General features: G+C 49.0%; 2 protein-coding genes across 2 annotated transcripts; one reads left to right on the top strand and one right to left on the bottom strand.

The window, feature by feature from the left end:
• Positions 1-1,662: 1,662 nt before the first annotated feature.
• Positions 1,663-6,282, bottom strand: LOC148593324 (cytochrome P450 2C19-like). Its single transcript, XM_088531412.1, has 9 exons — positions 6,103-6,282; positions 5,603-5,765; positions 4,959-5,108; positions 4,433-4,593; positions 3,969-4,145; positions 3,462-3,603; positions 2,840-3,027; positions 2,568-2,709; positions 1,663-1,858 (listed from the first exon to the last, which is right to left on the bottom strand). Exons 1-9 carry the CDS (start codon positions 6,280-6,282, stop codon positions 1,677-1,679), a joined length of 1,485 nt encoding a protein of 494 aa, XP_088387538.1. The 3' UTR covers positions 1,663-1,676.
• Positions 6,283-10,286: 4,004 nt separating this feature from the next.
• LOC148593323 (zona pellucida sperm-binding protein 4-like) lies at positions 10,287-15,127 on the top strand. Its single transcript, XM_088531411.1, has 12 exons — positions 10,287-10,488; positions 10,815-10,936; positions 11,015-11,117; positions 11,617-11,772; positions 12,176-12,363; positions 12,532-12,629; positions 12,975-13,105; positions 13,292-13,481; positions 13,556-13,703; positions 14,265-14,346; positions 14,737-14,853; positions 14,985-15,127. Exons 1-12 carry the CDS (start codon positions 10,287-10,289, stop codon positions 15,125-15,127), a joined length of 1,680 nt encoding a protein of 559 aa, XP_088387537.1.
• The last annotated feature ends 2,033 nt before the right edge of the window (positions 15,128-17,160 follow it).

Raw genomic sequence — 17,160 nt, 5'->3', positions numbered from 1 at the left:
TGTGAGGAGCCCTGGCCCATTCCATTGGGATTCCACTAGATCCTTGCAGGGAATGTTATTCCCTGTGCTGAGCTGGATCTTCGTGATGGACAGTAGGTGCATGTGGTGATAAGGGGGAAGAAAGGAGGCAAAGTGAATTCTCTTTTCCCTTGTCTGGGAAGACTGCTATATTTAAGGCACAGCTACTTGGTACCTAGCAGCAGGGGAAGGGCAGGAAAAGCAGTGGGGCTAAGGTGCCCCTGTGAAGCGCCATCTCAGGCAAAAGTCAGTAACCCTGAGGTTTCTCCTTGGCTGATCATCCCCTGTTCCCACAGCCTCCACCTCCATCAGGGTGTGCTAGTGCCTTTGACTGCCTCTTTGCACTGTGGTCCTCCCTCCTGCAAAACACGATTTTCCCCCTGCTCTGTTTCCAGGCAGTCTCCTGTCCCTTCTTCCTGGACCTCTTCTCCTCTTGCATGGGTCTTACTGACTTCCTGTTCTACTTGTAGTTCTGAGCTGGGTGTTTCCCTATGTCTGTTCCCCTAGCTCCCTTTTAATGGGATGACCTCTCGTACTGGTTTGGCATCAGGGATGCTCAGCCTCTCACTAGGAGTGAGGCGATGGCAGTAGGCGCCCTGCTCTGTGAGCAGCTGCCAAATCAGTCACCCAAATGTTGGGTCTCTGCCTTAGCCTCTTGTAGAAAGGACTGTTGTGCAGTACTGCAGTGAATCCCAACTCTATGGAATTCCTTTTAATTCTCTGTGTGTGTGGGCACCTTTCACCCTTTCCAAGTGTTGTCTGTTGGCCCTTAGTGTCTGCTTGCTTTGAAGTCCAGGGACTGGGTTGTCCCACACAAACAGCCCCTGTCAGGCATGACCTGTGGCCTCCAGGTCAAGCATGCACCATCCCGTGTCCATGGCAGCCTCTCGGGGCTCCTCAACCTCTAACTTAATAGGAGAAATTCAAGCTTGGTCCCCTGAAGGATTAAAGGAGCCGCCTTCCAGAGCTGGAGACTGTCTCTGATGAACATTCAGGTGTTTCAAAAGACCTACAATGCCCCTGCTCTGCTGGGCTGCCATGAGTCTGCCCTGCAGCTTGTTTTTGCACAGGACAGTGCTGAATTCAAAGAACCTTCACAGAAGAAGCACCCTCGCTGAATGAGAAGCAAGAAGTGGAATTGGGAATGGCCTCTTAGAAGATCTTTGCTTCACAGCCTTCACAGCAGAGACTGCACCTCAAACCTCCTAAGGGAGGAAGCAGTTTGTCCCATCAACTATTGCTGCCCTTCTCTAGCACTTCTCCAGGTACTGTTGTCTTCTGTAAACTTACTTCAGCTGGAGAAGACTTAACAGCTCCAAAAATCACTAGCTTAAAAGCTTCGTTAGTTGAGGTTGTTCAGTTCCTAATCTAGGGCAGAGAAAGAGATGCCAAATATTATTTAAGAGGCCCCTATTGGTTATGCTGCTTAAATCCTGACCAGAGTTTCCTTTATTTTGTTGTTACTTTCAGTATATATACACACACCTGAATATTGATCTTCAGTGGATGCATATTGCAGGAGAAGCAGGTCTTGACGAGCCCTGGACATTGCACTATTGAAGAAATGAGGTGACTGATGTCACTGAGCAATGAGTTAGTAAGGAAGGTGTAAAGGAAAAACCAAGCTTAGGACACAGTGGAGAAAAGTTTTGAGTCCTTCAGCGAGGGACAGCACAGAGCTGGTAAACGGGAGGTACGTTTCCTGTTCCACTCAATGTTGGAGTTATGCTGAGTTCCTTGGGATCGACAACGGGCTTCAAGGTAAAGTTCTGCAAGATGGTGGCTACAACTAAGAATATCTCCATGCGTGCCAGGCCCTCTCCAGGGCATATTCGCTTGCCTGAAATTAAAATAACATGTATTGCTAAACAAATGTTGCAGAGTGGACTGGGATTTGTGCTATGCAACTGTGTTACACAGCATTGTTTATGAGATACAGCCATGGCAGTGAGGTGACTATGAGGATTGTGGAGCATTTTTGCAAGGGAACAGTTTGCTGGGGAAAAACTAGACACGCTCTGGTAGTTTGCTAGGGTATGTGAAAGAAGAACGTGAGCAGGAGAAGCCTTGAGCACCAAGGAGGCACATTAGGAGGCAGGATGAGAGGGAGCAAGGTGGCATAAAGAGCAGGTGCAAAAGCAGCAGGTTGGGGATATTGCTGAGTGAGTGGTGGCATATAGCGTGAGAGGTATTTAAGATGAATTTGGGAAAAGTGGAGTTACTGTGCAAAGCACACAGATTTCTAACGTGAGAATGGGTATGATTCATGTCCTTCCATCAGGAGCTCCCAGGGTGAGGTTTGAGAAGCCCCTGGGTCCTCTGCAAGATGGGAGGTGCGCTTGGAGAAAGGAGCACTTAGGAGTTATCCAAAGAGTATTGAGTTGTGAGGAAGCCATGGAGGGACCAAGCTGAGAGAGGGCAAGGAAAGTGTGTGTATGTGTGTCTGTGTGTGTGTGTGTGTGTGAGTGAAGGAAAAGGTGGGCTGGTTCCCAGAGGAGGAGGTTGGCAGCTCCTGAGAGAGGAATGAGAAGAGGAAGCACGTGCTTTACCTGCGGAGAAGGGCATGAAGAAGTCGCTCTTCTTAAAGGTGCCGTTTGCGTTCAAGAAATGTGCGGGGTTGAACTCTTCTGGGTTTGCAAACTCTTTACTGTCATGGAGGACAGAACTGAGAAGGGGGTAGATTGTTGTCCCCTGTGGTAACATAAGAAGAACAGAACATAACGTGGAGGTGAGTTACGTCTTGTAACCTGATTGCCTAACGAGTTAAGAATGAAATTTTCCGCACGTTGCTGTTGGTACCAAAGAGAGAATATCAACTAACCTTGGGAATGACATAGCCTCTGAGGTGAGTGTCTTTGTTCACAGAATGAGGAAGACTCAAGGGGATGAGACTGATGAAGCGCTGGATTTCATGGACCACAGCATCTGTGTAGGGCAGCTGGGTCCGGTCAGCCACACAGGGTCTTCGTGATCGTCCCACCACCTGGTCGATCTCTTCCTGAACTTTCTCTGTCGTGAAAGGAACAGACTATAAATAAGAGGGTGAATAAAACCAAGCCTACTCAGCAAGATCGTTCCAAGTTGTCCAGATTCCTACTGCTTTACCAAGACACCAGAGCCCCTAGAAAAACTGGTGCTGATTTTGCAGCTCCACTGCAACCTATTGCAAAGAGTCCCCTCCAGCTAAATAGGAGTACTGGAAGATAGAGATGTGCATGGGCTAAGTCTCAGACTCTCCAGGGGCCAGCTGTATATGCCTAGGAGGGCTGCAAGCCCCATTAAGACCCACTCTGGGAAATGAGATTGCGAGGACTTTTCCTCTTTGGATGGAGAATGAGAGAGAGAGAGAGCTGGAAGGGCAGAAAGTGCATAGCAGAAAGTGGTGTTACACCTGAGACCAGCACAGAGGAATGGCTGGAGGGGAGCAGGTCACAGACTGGTACCTTGTATTTTGGGGTGTTTGAGAAGCAGCAGAAGTCCATATCTTATGGTGGTGCTAGTTGTCTCAGTTCCAGCAGTGAACAAGTCAAAGGCACTGGTTATCAAGTTCTTCAAGTAGAAATGGGAATTGGCATTGTGCTTCTCCTAGGAAAACAAACAAACAGACAACAACAACAAAACACATGTCAAAACAAGTCTGTTTCCTCTTTCTTGTATCAGTCCAGGCCTCCTTCTCCATCCCGAGCTGTTATGTTCCCCTGTTGAGGTGCAGCAGTTAGCTGCAAAATTACAATTCCATGTGTGTGCAGTAAGCTAGACCCCCAGGGCAGCTTTCTTTCAAGCTGTGCACGGCATGGCAGCTAGCTGCCCACGTGCCCTTCCTGCGCCCACTGCTTTCCAGCCAAGGAACTGCAACATCAGACTGCAAATGTGTGTGTGACTTGGCAAAGGAAAGGGGCTCCGGGTAGGTGTGCTTGGGGAGGAGATGGGGCTACATGCTGTCTCCTTACCTCCTGCATTTTGTTGAGGAAGCAGTCAATGAAATCCCGAGGGGAGCTGGGATCTATGGAAGCTTGGTGCGCCTTCACCTCCTCTGCCACGAAGGCTTTTAGAGTATCAAATTCTGTGAATACTCTGTTGTGAGGACCGGGCATGTAATCCAAGATCTTTGGGAACATCTGATAAAGCTGAAAAAAACAGGAAGCTTCTTAGTGTGATCATTTCCCCATCATTAGGAATTAGCAAAAGGCCACAACCTCTCAACAGAGCCAGTCAGAGGGGTAGTGAGGCCTGGGCAGTCTGACAGAGAGATGAGGGTTTGCTTAGTAGTAGTACTGGTAGGAAACCAGGCGCAGAGGAGAAGGGTGGTCAGGAGTGTGTCCTGTTCTGAAGACTGAAATGGGAATTCACTAGGAAAGAAGCGTCCTGCTATCTTGGAACTACATACACCCTGTGAAATGGCTGCTGAATATACCTGTCCCCAGTGGGAGCTGATCATCTCAAAGATGTTGTTCATGTTTTTCATCAGGGCCAGAAACTTCTTGTCTCTATAGTCATATCGGTTCCCAAAGACAATGGAGCATATGATGTTGGAGACAGCACAGCTCAGTATGGAGGTCGGGTCAAAAGGCATTCCTGCAAGGTCACAAAAAGTACACATACAGAGAAAAAAATAAAAAAAAAATAAAAAAATAAAAAAAGGAAAAAGAAAAATATGGCTTCTGCTGTAAAATGCTAGATCTGTAGCTACCTGAGCTCTGAGGAGGGTTAACAGAAATACAACATCACAGTCTGAATGACATGGAATGCTCCTCCAACGGTAGTAATAAGCAATCATGGAATTATTTGTTGCTTTATAATGAGGCAACATTCATGCATGGGAACCTGAATTACAAGCTAAAAACATGTCACCTTAATTCCTGCATTGGACCAGCACCAACACTGCTTACTTAATACAGACCTTCTTAGCAAACATAAGGTGTGTTAAGAATAAACTGTACTGTTTGTTTTGGTGATCTCTTCCAGCAGGTGCCCAGCTTCCTCTTGGATCCTTTCCTCGATGCTCCTCTTTCCCATCCCAAAGTTACGCAGTGTGGTGAGAGCAAATCGGCGAACCTGTAGCCATTCCTCATTGTTGCTGAAAATGATGCCTGCAGAAGAGGAAGGAAAAGGGAAGGCCTGGCTGAATGACATGGGCATGAGCTTTACTGAAGCTCACAGTGACAGTGAATCCCGTCGTCAGGAGAATGCCTGCAGAGTAGCATCGTAGAGTCCTTCAGTGCGGAGGAGACCTTTGGAGGTCGTGTAGTTCAACATCCTCGTTTTGACCCTTTCCCTCACGTAGCCACCCTCACTGTGAACGCACCATTCTCTGTAAGCATGCAGGTCTTCCCTTGCTGCAGCCTGCGCCTGTTACCTTGCCCTTTCCCTGTCCGTCTCTAAAAGGAGCCTGGCTCCATTTCTCTGTTGCCCTCCCTAAGCAGGGAAAACCACCACCAACCCTTTGCTCTGCCTTCCCTTCTCCAGGTTAGATCCAGCCACTTCCCTCAGCCTGCCCCTGTGCACACCTCACTCCAGCCCCTGTCCCTGCCTGTCTGGTCCTCAACCCTTCTCTTCTCAAAAGCACCTCAGCCCGTAAATATACCTAGTCCGTTGTTAGCTCTGTCCCCGATCGGCCAGTGTCCTCTGGTAGCAAACTCGTCCGCACGGTCTATCAAGGCTTCTTTCACCACATCATATCCATGCAGCACCACCACGGGGTCGGAGCCCAGGTGCACTGTGAACACTGACCCGTACTTTTTGCTGAGCTGCCAAAAGACAAAAGAAAACACAGCCATGGATCAGGTGGGCAGAAGAAGTCAGAAAGTGGCCTTGTTGTTGTATTACCCAGTGGGTAATGTGTTCTCAGAGATCAGGAATATCAAGATCTGGCCTTCCCATAACAAATATGGATATGTAAAGGCCTTGCAGCCATCAGGCGCTCAAAACCAAGGATCACAGCAATATAGTTTGGCAGCTGAGATACTCAAAGCTTTTCTCCCCCTCTGGGGTTGGCCTTCCTCAGGCTCTGGCCACGGGTTCTCCCAGTGCACTTAGCTCATGTTTCCCAGAAGAAAGTGAATGAGCCAGAGCAAGTGACCTTACCTGCTCAAGGGTTTTGGACAAGTCCTTTGGTTTCACCTGCAGCATATTGCCTAGAATGGGAAGGGGAGCAGGTCCAGGAGGCATCTTCCCCTTTCCAAAGCTGCTTCTCCATGCTGTGAAGGAGAGCAGGCAAATAATGCAAACCAGTAGGACAGAACCTGTTGCTCCCAGGAGCTCCATTTTCAGGTGGAGAGAGAGACTCTGGAATGAATCCCTCTGGCTGCAGAGTTTATATACTGAAGAAATGCGTAACAAAACACCCTGTGCCTGAGTTGGTCAATATTATGAGTCAATCATTTACTAGCTTGCCCTGTGTTATGAAACAAGGAATGAACTTACATCAGTGTTTATTAGTCATCAAAGCTGTCCCTGGTATCAAGCAATTGGATGTGTCAATTGAGGTGGAGAACTTCATGGTGATTTAATAAAGTAAAAAGAGTAAAGTACCCTTCATGAAAAGGCCATATGAAAAAAGTTTGTTGTTTGAGATCAGCATTCCACTTGGCAAGGGCTCTCAGAAAAATCAGTGATGTTGAAATATCTTACACATACTTTGGTGCCATTTGTATGTTCTGTTCATTGGTGTTGATCTATCAGTGTCAGAGGGGGTGAGCCATCCCTGATTGCCCAGAAGGACTTCAGGAGCAATCAAAGACCACAGTGGGAGCACTGATATGATCAATAGTGCATTATATTCTCTGTGGAGTGAGCCATCCTTGATTTTTTGGAAGACTTTCTGACACTGTTACTGATGTTCACACCATTCACGATGGGCTGAATATATTGGCATGTTGTTTTGTATGCACAGCGATTGCTCAGTGCAACGCTACCTAGCTATATGCGGCCTCACAAGAGACAAAAGTACCAAATCTCCACCTGGTGAGGTGGAGAAAGGTCTCCAGGTATGTCATTCCTCACTTATAATAGATAAGTACCAGTGATAAATTTGGAGTAAGGAATTCTTGCCTTTAGTGTTGGAGGACTGGGTTAGGGATCACTTAAGCAAACAGGTCCATGGGCCCTGTTTGGATCTCTCCATGAGTGTTGAGAGAGCTGGAAGACATCATTGCCAGCCCACTCTTCATCATCTTGGAAAGGTTATGGAGATCAGATGAGATTTCTGAAGACTACAGGAAACGAAATGTCACTCCAGTCCTCAAATATAGAGAAATGCTGTGCTGAGGATCTGCACCACCTGCGCCTTGCTGATAATGTACAGGGGAATGTTAGCGAATTTTCCTTGGCTGGCTGGGAATGAGGAGCTAGCTGGGAAAGAGTAGCTAGCGATTTCGGGTAAACAACTTTGCAGAGCTGAGAAGAGCCTATGCGGCCAGGATCTAGCAACCCCCCTAGCAACCAATCATAGCTAGCCTGGAAATCCCTCAGATGCTTGTAGGTATAAATATACGTGCACTTCAGCTAATAAACGGAGCAAGACCTAACCTCATATTGAGTCCGTGTCTTGTAATCTGGCTCGGCTCCTGGAAGGCCTGTGCAGTTGTTCTGCGCTGGTTTCAACACTCAAAGAACATAAGAAAGAGACCCCCCAGCCATTCAGTCTCACCTCCTTTCCTGCAAACGTGATTCAGCAGATAAACTTGGATGCCATTTCCAAGCACATGAAGGATACAAAGATGATCAAGAGTAGTCAGCATGCATTCCCAAACAGGAATTCACATTTCTACAACCCAATAACCTTCTATATTTCAATGTCCGTCTGGGTAGATGAGGGAAGACCAGTGCAAGTTGTCTACCGTGACTTCAGTAAGAATTTCAACGTGGTCTCCCATAACATCCTTGCAGTCACGCTGAGGAAGTACAGGCTAGGTGAGCAGCCAGCGAAGTGGACCGAAAACTGGCTGAAGGGCAGAGCTCAGAAGGTTGCGAGCAGTGGCACCAAGTCTGGTAGGAGGCCACAAGATAGCAGTGTAACTCACCAGTCAGCCCAATCTTGTTCATCCTGTTCATCAGTTACCTAGATGAAGGGACAGAGTACACCCTTGGCAGACTTGCTGATGACACAAAAGTGAATGGAGTAGTTGATGCGCCAGAAGGCTGTGCTGCCACTGACAGGGACTTTGGCAGGCTGGAGAGAGAGGCAGAGAGGAACCACGTGAAGTCCAATGAAGGGAAGTATAGGGTCCTATTCCTCTGAGGGAGGAATAACCCCATGCACCATTTCAGGCTGGGGAAGGACCTATTGGAGAGCTGCTCTGATGAGAAGGACCTGGGAATCCTGGTGGACACCAAGTTGATCGCGATGCAACAACATACCCTATTGACAAAGAAAGCCTGGGCTGTGTTAGGCAGAGCATTGACAGTTGGTTGAAGGAGATGGTCCTTCCCCTCTACTTACCCCTGCTGAGGCCACAACTGGAGGCCTGTGTCCAATTCTGTGTTTCCCAGTAGCACAGGGAAGATAGGAGAGATAGGGAGCTACTGAGTGAGTCCAGCATAAGGATACTAAGATTATTCAGGGACTGGAGCATCCCTCATATGAAGAAAGACTGAAAGCACAGGGACTGTTCACCCTCAAGAAGAGAATACTGAGGGAAGGCTCTTACCAATGTGCATAAATATCTTAAAGGGTGGTGTAAAGAAGATGGGGCCAGACTCTTCTCAGTCATGCCTAGTGACAGAATGAGAGGCAATGGGCACAAATTGAAATACAAGAACTACCCTTTGAACATAAGGAAAAACTTCCCAAGTTCCTCCTAGATGATGACCTGCTGCTCTGAACTTGGATCTATTCAGAGCATTTGGTCTCAACTCAGGTCTGACTTAGATCTTGCCACGGCATTTTATGGGAGATATGAGATATTAGGGATCTCCGGACTCGGAAAGCAGAGTTCATGAGAGTTTGCACCAAATTGGCAGATGCACAGGGGATTTAAAACGCAGGAACATCATGCGACTAGTCAGACCTCTACCTGTGGGAATCTGTGGCTCTTTTCACGTCACAGTACTGTCCAATGATTTTCTACATGATGCATGGTAAATATACTCCACTCCCGGTGTTGTTTCAAATATAGTTATTCTTCTGGTACCTGTAGACATTATTCCTATCAGCATATGCAAAGTATCACTTGGTTAAAGTGTAACGAAACCTCTCTCCCTAAAAAGACTCTAAAGTATTTTATTTGTTTGTATTTACTCGGTAGACAACAAATAGCAGCGAGTCAAAAGAAACACATGGTGTCCCACAATGGCTATGAGATTTGAATAAACTCCCTTGACACAGTTCTCTCTTTCTACGGCCATAGAGCCTCCCTGCCAAAGTCCAAACGTTTTCCCCAGTGCCTCTCCTCAAAGCTGCTGCCTGGTGCCAGGCAGGGTGTAGAAAAAGCATATTTGCTTCACAAGCTCTACTCAAACATCGGCCACAATAGGCTCTGGGGGGATGGAGTCCCACTGAGCATATGATCACATTCCTAGCAGCTGGGATGGCAAAAGATGAGCAACAGGGCTCCTGTGGTTATGTCCAAACAGCCTTGAATGCAAATAGACTTGTAGTTCACAACCTGAAATGGTAGAGGGGAATCGTCTCCTTTTACATGTGCAAAGTCCCCTGGGCCCCCTTGTTCACTTGTGCGTGTGGAGGGGTAGCTGTGGCTATGTGACAGCATGCTGCTCAGCTTTGGAAGCAGCAGCACCTCTACAAAGGCAGAAAGAACATGTAATGGATCTTCCCAGGGGAAGCACGTTCCCTTTTGTGCTTTTATTCTTCTCTTCTCACCATATCTTACACGGACACAGAGCTTTTACTACTCATGCTGCTTCACGAGTGCTGAGAGTAGCCAGGAGGGTGCATGGGGAAAAAGGAGGCAGATCTCCTCAATGCGCCATAGATAGGGAGAACTCTAGAAAAAAAACGAGCCTTGAAGTCACTTCTACAGATCCAACATAAATTGCACAAATAAGCTCCTCTCATCTCAGTGATACAAATATGAGCCCATCTCCTGACATAAGCTCGCCTCCTATCTGTGTTTTTTTGCTAAAGGACACAAGAGGGCTGTGAGGGGTTCAGATCCAGGTGAAGGAAATGAAGGTGTTAAAATGGTTGGCTGGGACCACCTGGCCATCCAGGAGTTTCTACCTGGCCTCTTTCTGATGACAGGAGGCCACACAATTTAAAAGGGCTAGGTTAAGCAGAGCTGCTGTATGGTCCTTGGCAGGAGAAGAGGATGGGTGCAGTAGGGCAGGCTGGGACTTTGCTTGGTGCTGTATTCTTGTGGGGGTTTCTTGGCCCCCTTGCTTTGGTCCTGGAGGTCCAGGGTGGCTTTTTTTTTGCTGATCCCTCCATGCTGGCTTGTGGTCAAGGAGGCTTGCAGCTCACCCTGCCCCCAGGCTGGGAGGAAAATGCTTCCCTGGTACTGACTGCTTGGGGTAAGTGAGGGTGATGTCCAGAGTTTTCCTCACTGCTGTGTCTTTGCAGAGTGCCAGCTGTAACTGAAATGAGGAGGAAGGGTCTGCTTTAGCAGGGAAGTGCTTGTTGTCTAACCACTCCTGTGCCTGTGTAACTGGGGGCTGACTGTATGGCCAAGCATTTGGCTTGAGTGCTGCACCTGTGTCTGGATGGTCTTGGAAGCCTCATTCTGGCCCAGACCTGAGTGCTAGCTGGGACCCTGCCCCCTACAGAAGGGTCAGGGGTGGTGCTCCCTGCCCTCTCTGTGGGATCTTTAGGCTCTTCCTGCTGTCTCATCTACCCCTAGATACAGAGGGGAAGGCACATGCTGTGCAGAATGACTCCAGCTGTGGTCTCTGGGTGTCAGAGAGTCCAGATGGCTCCAGGAAAGTGTCCCTCTCCTATGCAGGCTGCTGTGTCTTTGAATGGGTGAGTGACCTTAGGGGTCCAGCTGGGGCTGTGAGTACAGCTGCTGTGACTGCCCTGACCTGGGTGGTCCTTCCCCAGGAAGGCAACTACTACATGCTGGTGGGGATTGAAGGGACAGATGCTGCTGGGCAAGAGACTCTCCTTGAAGAGAAGCTGCTCAGGTGCCCTGTGGACCTCCCTGGTAAGGCTCTGATATCCCTTTAGACACCTGCCTGTGTCTGAATGCCCTTCCCTTTGGGTAGTTACTCCTAGACAGAGAGTGGCAAGGTTGGAAGGAAACCGGGCTTGGTACTGCATGGAGGGTTCCTGTCATGGAACGAGTGGTGGTGGGCACAAGCGACACAATGCACTTTACTCCTGTGAAAGAAATAGTAATAGGCTTGATTCGTAATGACAATGTTTTTACGAGATTCTATGGCAAGGTCACTTATTTCCTGAATGGAGGCTCAAGATACCTGCAGAATTACCAAGTGCACCCTCCTGTCAGGTCACTATAGATGCAAAAGATGCTCCAGTCTGGCTTCCAGGCTGTCTCCATGCTGTGTGTTTGACCACTCACCTGCGTGTATGATCCTTCTCTTGAGATGTAGATAGTAGGGTGCTTTCCCACTGGGTGGCCTCTCTGTGTTCCTTCCCCCTACTCCTGAGCTCTTCCTGCCAGCTCCTGCTGTCTCTTCCAGCTCTGGATGCTCCAAGCGGTAGTGTCTGTTCTGCTGTTGAGAGCCAAGACCGGCTGCCCTGTGCCCCTATGCCTATAAGCTGGGCAGAGTGTGAAGAGCGAGGCTGTTGTTACAATCCTGGGGACAGGGTGAAGCCTTGTTACTATGGTAACACAGGTGAGTGGGTGTGACTGACTACCCTCATAGCTGCAGGAGAAGCTGGTGACTGGGGTGCCCTGCTCCACCAGGGAAGCAGGGTTGGTGTGTACCAGTAATGCAAGTGGTTTAGAGCTGCACTTCTCACTATGGAAAGTCTTCTGCCCAACTGAAGCGTCTAGCTTTGTAATCTCTATTGCAGTTGCAATGTGTATTTATGACCGGAATCAACAGTGCTAGTGCTGAATGCAGGTCAGAGCTGGCTGCACCCATGTCAAGCTGCGCACAACTTGTGGTTCTAGGGCTTAGAGGCAGGAGAGCTGGTGGAACTTGTTGCCTTGGCCTTTTCTGTAGTGCCTGAATCTTAACCTCCTTACTGCTCCTTTTCGCTAAGCTTGAGACTGAAATCTCTGTTTTCCTGCAGTCACAGCTCACTGCACACTGGATGGCCGGTTCTCCATTGTGGTCTCTCGGGATGTGACTCTGCCACCCCTTATTCTGGAGTCTGTTCATCTGGCCAGTGGGCCCAGTACTGGCTGCATTCCTGTAGTGAGGAACAATGCATTTGTTGTGTACAGCTTCCCATTCTCTACCTGTGGCACTACTTTTCAGGTAAGAGCTGCAGTGGTCTGCAATAGCAGGAGCTTGCAGACCTGGAGCAACCTGCAGTTGTTTTGGTGTTGCAACTTGGAGACTTCCAGAGGCCCCATGCTCTTCTCTAGTATGACTTTTCTGGACCTTCGGTGCCGGGGAATGTTGTAACAACAACTGTTGTTGCAGGTAGCTGGGGATCATGGCATATATGAGAACGAGTTGGTGGCATCTAGAGATGTGGAGACTGGGAACCTTGGCTCCATCACTAGGGACAGCATTTTCAGGTAATGTCTGGGGCTGGTCTGGCCAGATAGTGCCCTGCCCAGGGTCTCTAGAGAAGCTCCTGCTTGTTGCAAGTTCTGAACTCACAGCACAGGTGCTGGAAGAGGCTAGGGAGTGGTATGTTCCCCCTTTAGCTGGAATAAACTGATGCTGCTCAGGTACACTTTGCAGACTCCAGTCCCCACTCTGGAGAGAAGCTGAAGTAGTTAAAAGCATGTGTGGGAGATGCTGTGGCAATATGATTAACTAAATGAGGTTGTGAGTTGTGGTGCTAGGGGGAGGTGCGGGGGGAGGAAAAGGCATGTGTGATCTTGGCTCATCTGCCTGACTCTCTCTTGTCTCATGAGGTTACACGTACGCTGTAGTTACTCCATCACTGGGAACTTCATCCCCTTGAGTGTTCAGGTGTTCACAGTGCCGCCTCTTCCTGCCGTGTCCCAACCTGGTCCTCTGTCCTTGGAGATGCACATTGCTGCAGGTAGGAGGGCCACAGGACTCGCTAAAATGTCTAGCAGCAGAGCTCTAACAACAATCTGGTGATAATGGGGCTCTGATGAGCAATTCCTGGCACTGCTTCTCTGCCCCATAGAGGACTTGCTGGCATGGCTGTCCTTAACTGCTCTTCTGGGTCTAAAGTGACTCTTGTGTGTTTCTTGTGGTCCAGATGCAAGGTATAGATCCTACTATGCAGGCAGTGACTATCCTGTGGTGAAGGCTCTGAGAGACCCCCTCTATGTGGAAGTGCAGATCCTCCAGAGGAGGGACCCAGACCTGGTCCTTGTCCTGCACCACTGCTGGGCCACTCCCAGTAGTCACCCTCACCAACAGCTACAGTGGCCTGTCTTGGTGGATGGGTGAGTACTTTGGAGATAGATTTGTGGCTAGAGGAGGGCCTGACACCTCCTGGCTGCTGGTCTTTTCCTCCCAGGTGTCCCCATAAAGGGGACAACTACCAGACACAGCTGGTGCCTCTCACTGGTGCCTCAGGACTACAGTTCCCCTCTCATTACCAGCGTTTCACCCTCTACACCTTCACATTTGTGGACTCTACTTCCCAAGAGATGCTTTCTGGGCTGGTAAGATCCTGTCCTGGCAGCCTAGGATGTTCTTGAGATCAAACAACCAGTGGGGGCAGTAGTAAGTGCCAGTCTGCAGCCACTGTGAGCTGCTGTGTTGAGCTGGCTTAGGGAATGTGGTCTAGCCACACTGATAAGTATTTTCTAGGCCTTCTTGGCCCAAGGTCCTTAATAGCCCTTGTAAATTAGGGAGCATCTGGGCTGAAGCTCAAATTTCTGAGCGGGAGTCATGTAAAGTTCACCATGCCTGCCTTGCTTGCTCAGTAGTGCTGGGATCAGTCCTCAAAGCTCATTCCAGCGCTGCTTAGGCAGTGGTCACAGGAGTGGTGTTGGGACAGCTGTGCTATTCCCAGGTATTGGGAGAAGTGTAACTCCAGAGGGGACCCTAATTTGAAGTCTGTGTGGTAGATATAAAAGCTGCCTGAGGCCCCTCTGCTCTTTGTGCCAGGCTAAAGCTGTAGGTGAAGCAACCCAGAGCAACTTTCTTGCCTTCTCATCTTTTGAGACCCACACATCACCTGTCCAGATGCCTGACCCAAGGCCCTTGCCCCTTCTTTCTAGGTGTACCTGCACTGCACTGCCTCGGTGTGCCACCGGTCGGAACAGGAATCCTGCAGCATCGCAGCCTGTCCGGCTGGAGCCAGTATGTGCTCTATCCTTGCTGTCCCCTTGTGCAAAGGGACAACAGGGACCACCTAGTCCCCAGCTGAGGGGGAAGGGTGTAAGGGATACAGATAGAGCACTATGAACAGAACTAGTCAGTACTATGGGGGCTTGTTTCCTTCCTTCTTGCTGAGGAAGGGCCCTCATGCCAAGGAAGTGGAGGCCTTCATAGGCTCTTGATCCTGTTCCTTGCTCACTTCTGGTATCTGTTGAGCAGCTGATTTGGACAAAATGTGGCAGCCCATGCAGTGCAATGGGAACACAAAACATCTGCTGTCTGTGCCAGAGTGAGTGTTGGCAAGGGTGTGTCTGCCTAACACAGTGTTTGAGGCCACAAGTCCCATCCCCTAAAATCCCTGCTGTTATGTAGGGAGCAAAAGGAGTGCTGAACATGGCCTTCAGCAGGGCGCCTCCCATGTCACCAGTGAAGGCCCTGTGATTCTCCTGCAGGATCAGCTAAGACGGGGGCCTGCCATGGATGGCTTTGGTAAGTGTGTGGGCCTGCTGCCCTCCCTGTCTGGGGACAGAGGCTTGTGTAAGCCTTTCTCATGGAAAGGGAGTCTGGGGTGTTCCTGCCCCTCAGGGCCAGGGGCCCTCATGGGTGTCTCCCTCCCGCAGGAGCGGCCGTGCTCGCAGCAGCCCCCTGGGCTCTGGGTGTTGCTGCGGTGGCTGCTGGGGCTGTCCTGTGTGCGCTGCTTGTGGCTGCTGTGCTGTGGCGAAGGAAGACCCCTGTAATGCATGAAATCCATGTACTGCAATAAAGTGGCTCTTAAACCTACCTTGTCCCTGGGGGGCTCTTTCTACCTGACCTGGAACACCTGAGTGCAACAGGAGTGTGTGCAAAAATAACTCTGACAGTTGAGACATCTTTCCCAATACTGTCTTGTGGTCTTACATTGCCTGTTCTGAGGTTAGTGTCTGCTGCTCTCTACCGGGAGCCCTTGCTGTTGCCTGGTCTGCTAGGAAGCTGCAGTGTGAAAACAGGAGAGTTGCTGGGTGGTGCCCCTGGCTAAGCTACCTGCAAAAGCATTCCTCTTTATGCGTTATACAGCACTCGCAGTTGCTTTCAAAACTAACTAAAGCAAACTGTCTGATCTCTTGTATCTGGGAGATGCAGTGTTGGTATTTGGGCTGCCCAGGGTGAGCGAGAGACTGCTGGTGGGAATCACACTTGTGCCAGGACTTGAATGTAGCTCCAGCTGCAGAAAGCTTTACTGTGTTCCCCTATCTTGTGATGCTGTATGTGGACCTATTTCTCCTGCCCTGAAGAGTGCAGGGCAGACAACTTCTTGAAGCAGAGTACAGAGTAACAAACTTTCCTTACAGGGAAGTAAGAATTTCTGAGAGGAAGAAAAAGTTGTGCTGTCTTTACAGGCCTGACTAGAAACTCCTTAATCTAAATAGTAGGGGAATTCCTTCAAATATACTGCTTATCTCCATTTTGAAGAACAACTCCTCTATTCTCAAATGCAAGAAGGAAAAAAAAAATTGGCATAGCAAATACTTCATTTAAGTAGTTTTGGTTGTACTGAGATCTTTGGAAACTGCCTTTTAATGTCTTATTCCAACAAAATTCAGGAATGGTTGCTGGAGCCTTTGCATGACTCTAAAGCAGGCCTATTTACCTACAAAGGTTACCTGCTTGTGTGCATGGGGAAGCAGTCAGGACAATCCCTGTGACAAGGCTGTACAACCAGCATAGTAGTGGGGACCTCCTGGCCCATCCTCTTGGGGATCTACTAGATCCCTGCAGGGAATGTTACTGTTATTCCCTGTGCTGAGCTGGATCTTCCTGATGGACATTAGGTGTGTAAGTTGGGGCAGGAGGAGCAAGAAGGCCAAGTGAATTCTCTTTTTTCTTGCCTGGGAATACTTTTGTATTTAAGGTACTTTCTGCCTAGCAGCAGGAGAAGGGCATGAGCAAAGCAGGGAGGCTGAGTTGCCCTGGGAAGCACTCTCAGGCAAATGTTCCCCGCCCTGGGGTTTCTTCCTGGAGTGCCTTTCCCCACTTCTTAGAGTCTCTTTTCCTGACTCCATCAGGGTGTGCTAGTGCGTTTGACTGACTCTTAGCATCATGGTCTTCCCTCCTGCAAAATGCTCTTCTGACCTTGCTTTGTTCCCAGGTAAACCCCTGGTCTTCTTCCTAGGCCTTTTCTCCCTTTAGATGGGTCTTGCTGGCTTCCTGTTCTACCTGTAGTTCTGAGTAGGTGTGTTCTCTGGTGTCAGTACTGCTAGCTTCCTATTACTGGAATGACATGTCATACTGGCTTGGCCTCAGGAATGCTCTACCTCAGCTCTCTCTAGGAGCATCTGCCAAATCAGTCACTCAAATGTTGGGTTCCTGTCTTAGCTTTTTGTAGAAAGGGCTGTCATGCAGATCTGATAATGAAACCAGACTTTCAGAAATTCTACTTAATTCTTTGTGCACCTTGTGCCAGGTGCCTTCACCCTCTTCAAGTGTTAGGTGTTGCCTCTTAGTGTCTGCCTGCTCTGCAGCTTTGCAATGAAGTCTAGGAACTCCAGAAGCATGTCCTAGAGACAGAGCTTTCCCACACAAATGCCCCTGTGAGGCATTACCGGCAACCTCTCCAAAGGCTCTCTTCTTCCTCTGGCTTTCTGTGAGAAGAGCAGCAGTCTCAGAGGAACAGGTCTACTTCTTTACAGAGCTAAAGTCGTTTAAAAGCTTGGGGGTAACAACGTTCTTTTTGACCCACCATACTCACATGAAGCCTTTAAATGTGTAGTACATTGTACATTCCAGCATAGGTTCTGTTAGTAACAGCTGAAGCGAATT

The sequence above is a fragment of the Tinamus guttatus genome, unplaced genomic scaffold (genome assembly GCF_059628265.1).
Source record: "Tinamus guttatus ecotype Peru unplaced genomic scaffold, ASM5962826v1 Tinamus_guttatus_pri_ptg000416l, whole genome shotgun sequence".
Lineage (NCBI taxonomy): Eukaryota > Metazoa > Chordata > Aves > Tinamiformes > Tinamidae > Tinamus > Tinamus guttatus.
The sequence above is the reverse complement of the archived record's forward strand: the minus strand, read 5'-3'. Positions and strand labels throughout refer to the sequence as shown.

Excerpts from the sequence above, each read along its gene's own strand:
- LOC148593323 (XM_088531411.1), top strand. The coding sequence starts at position 10,287 with ATGGGTGCAGTAGGGCAGGCTGGGACTTTGCTTGGTGCTGTATTCTTG. Across the intron at positions 13,106-13,291 it reads GGAGATGCACATTGCTGCAG|ATGCAAGGTATAGATCCTAC; the intron begins GTAGGAGGGCCA and ends CTTGTGGTCCAG. Across the intron at positions 13,482-13,555 it reads TGGCCTGTCTTGGTGGATGG|GTGTCCCCATAAAGGGGACA; the intron begins GTGAGTACTTTG and ends TTTTCCTCCCAG.
- LOC148593324 (XM_088531412.1), bottom strand. The coding sequence starts at position 6,282 with ATGGAGCTCCTGGGAGCAACAGGTTCTGTCCTACTGGTTTGCATTATT. Across the intron at positions 5,109-5,602 it reads CAGAGCTAACAACGGACTAG|GCATCATTTTCAGCAACAAT; the intron begins GTATATTTACGG and ends CCTCTTCTGCAG. Across the intron at positions 4,146-4,432 it reads TCAGCTCCCACTGGGGACAG|CTTTATCAGATGTTCCCAAA; the intron begins GTATATTCAGCA and ends TGTTTTTTTCAG.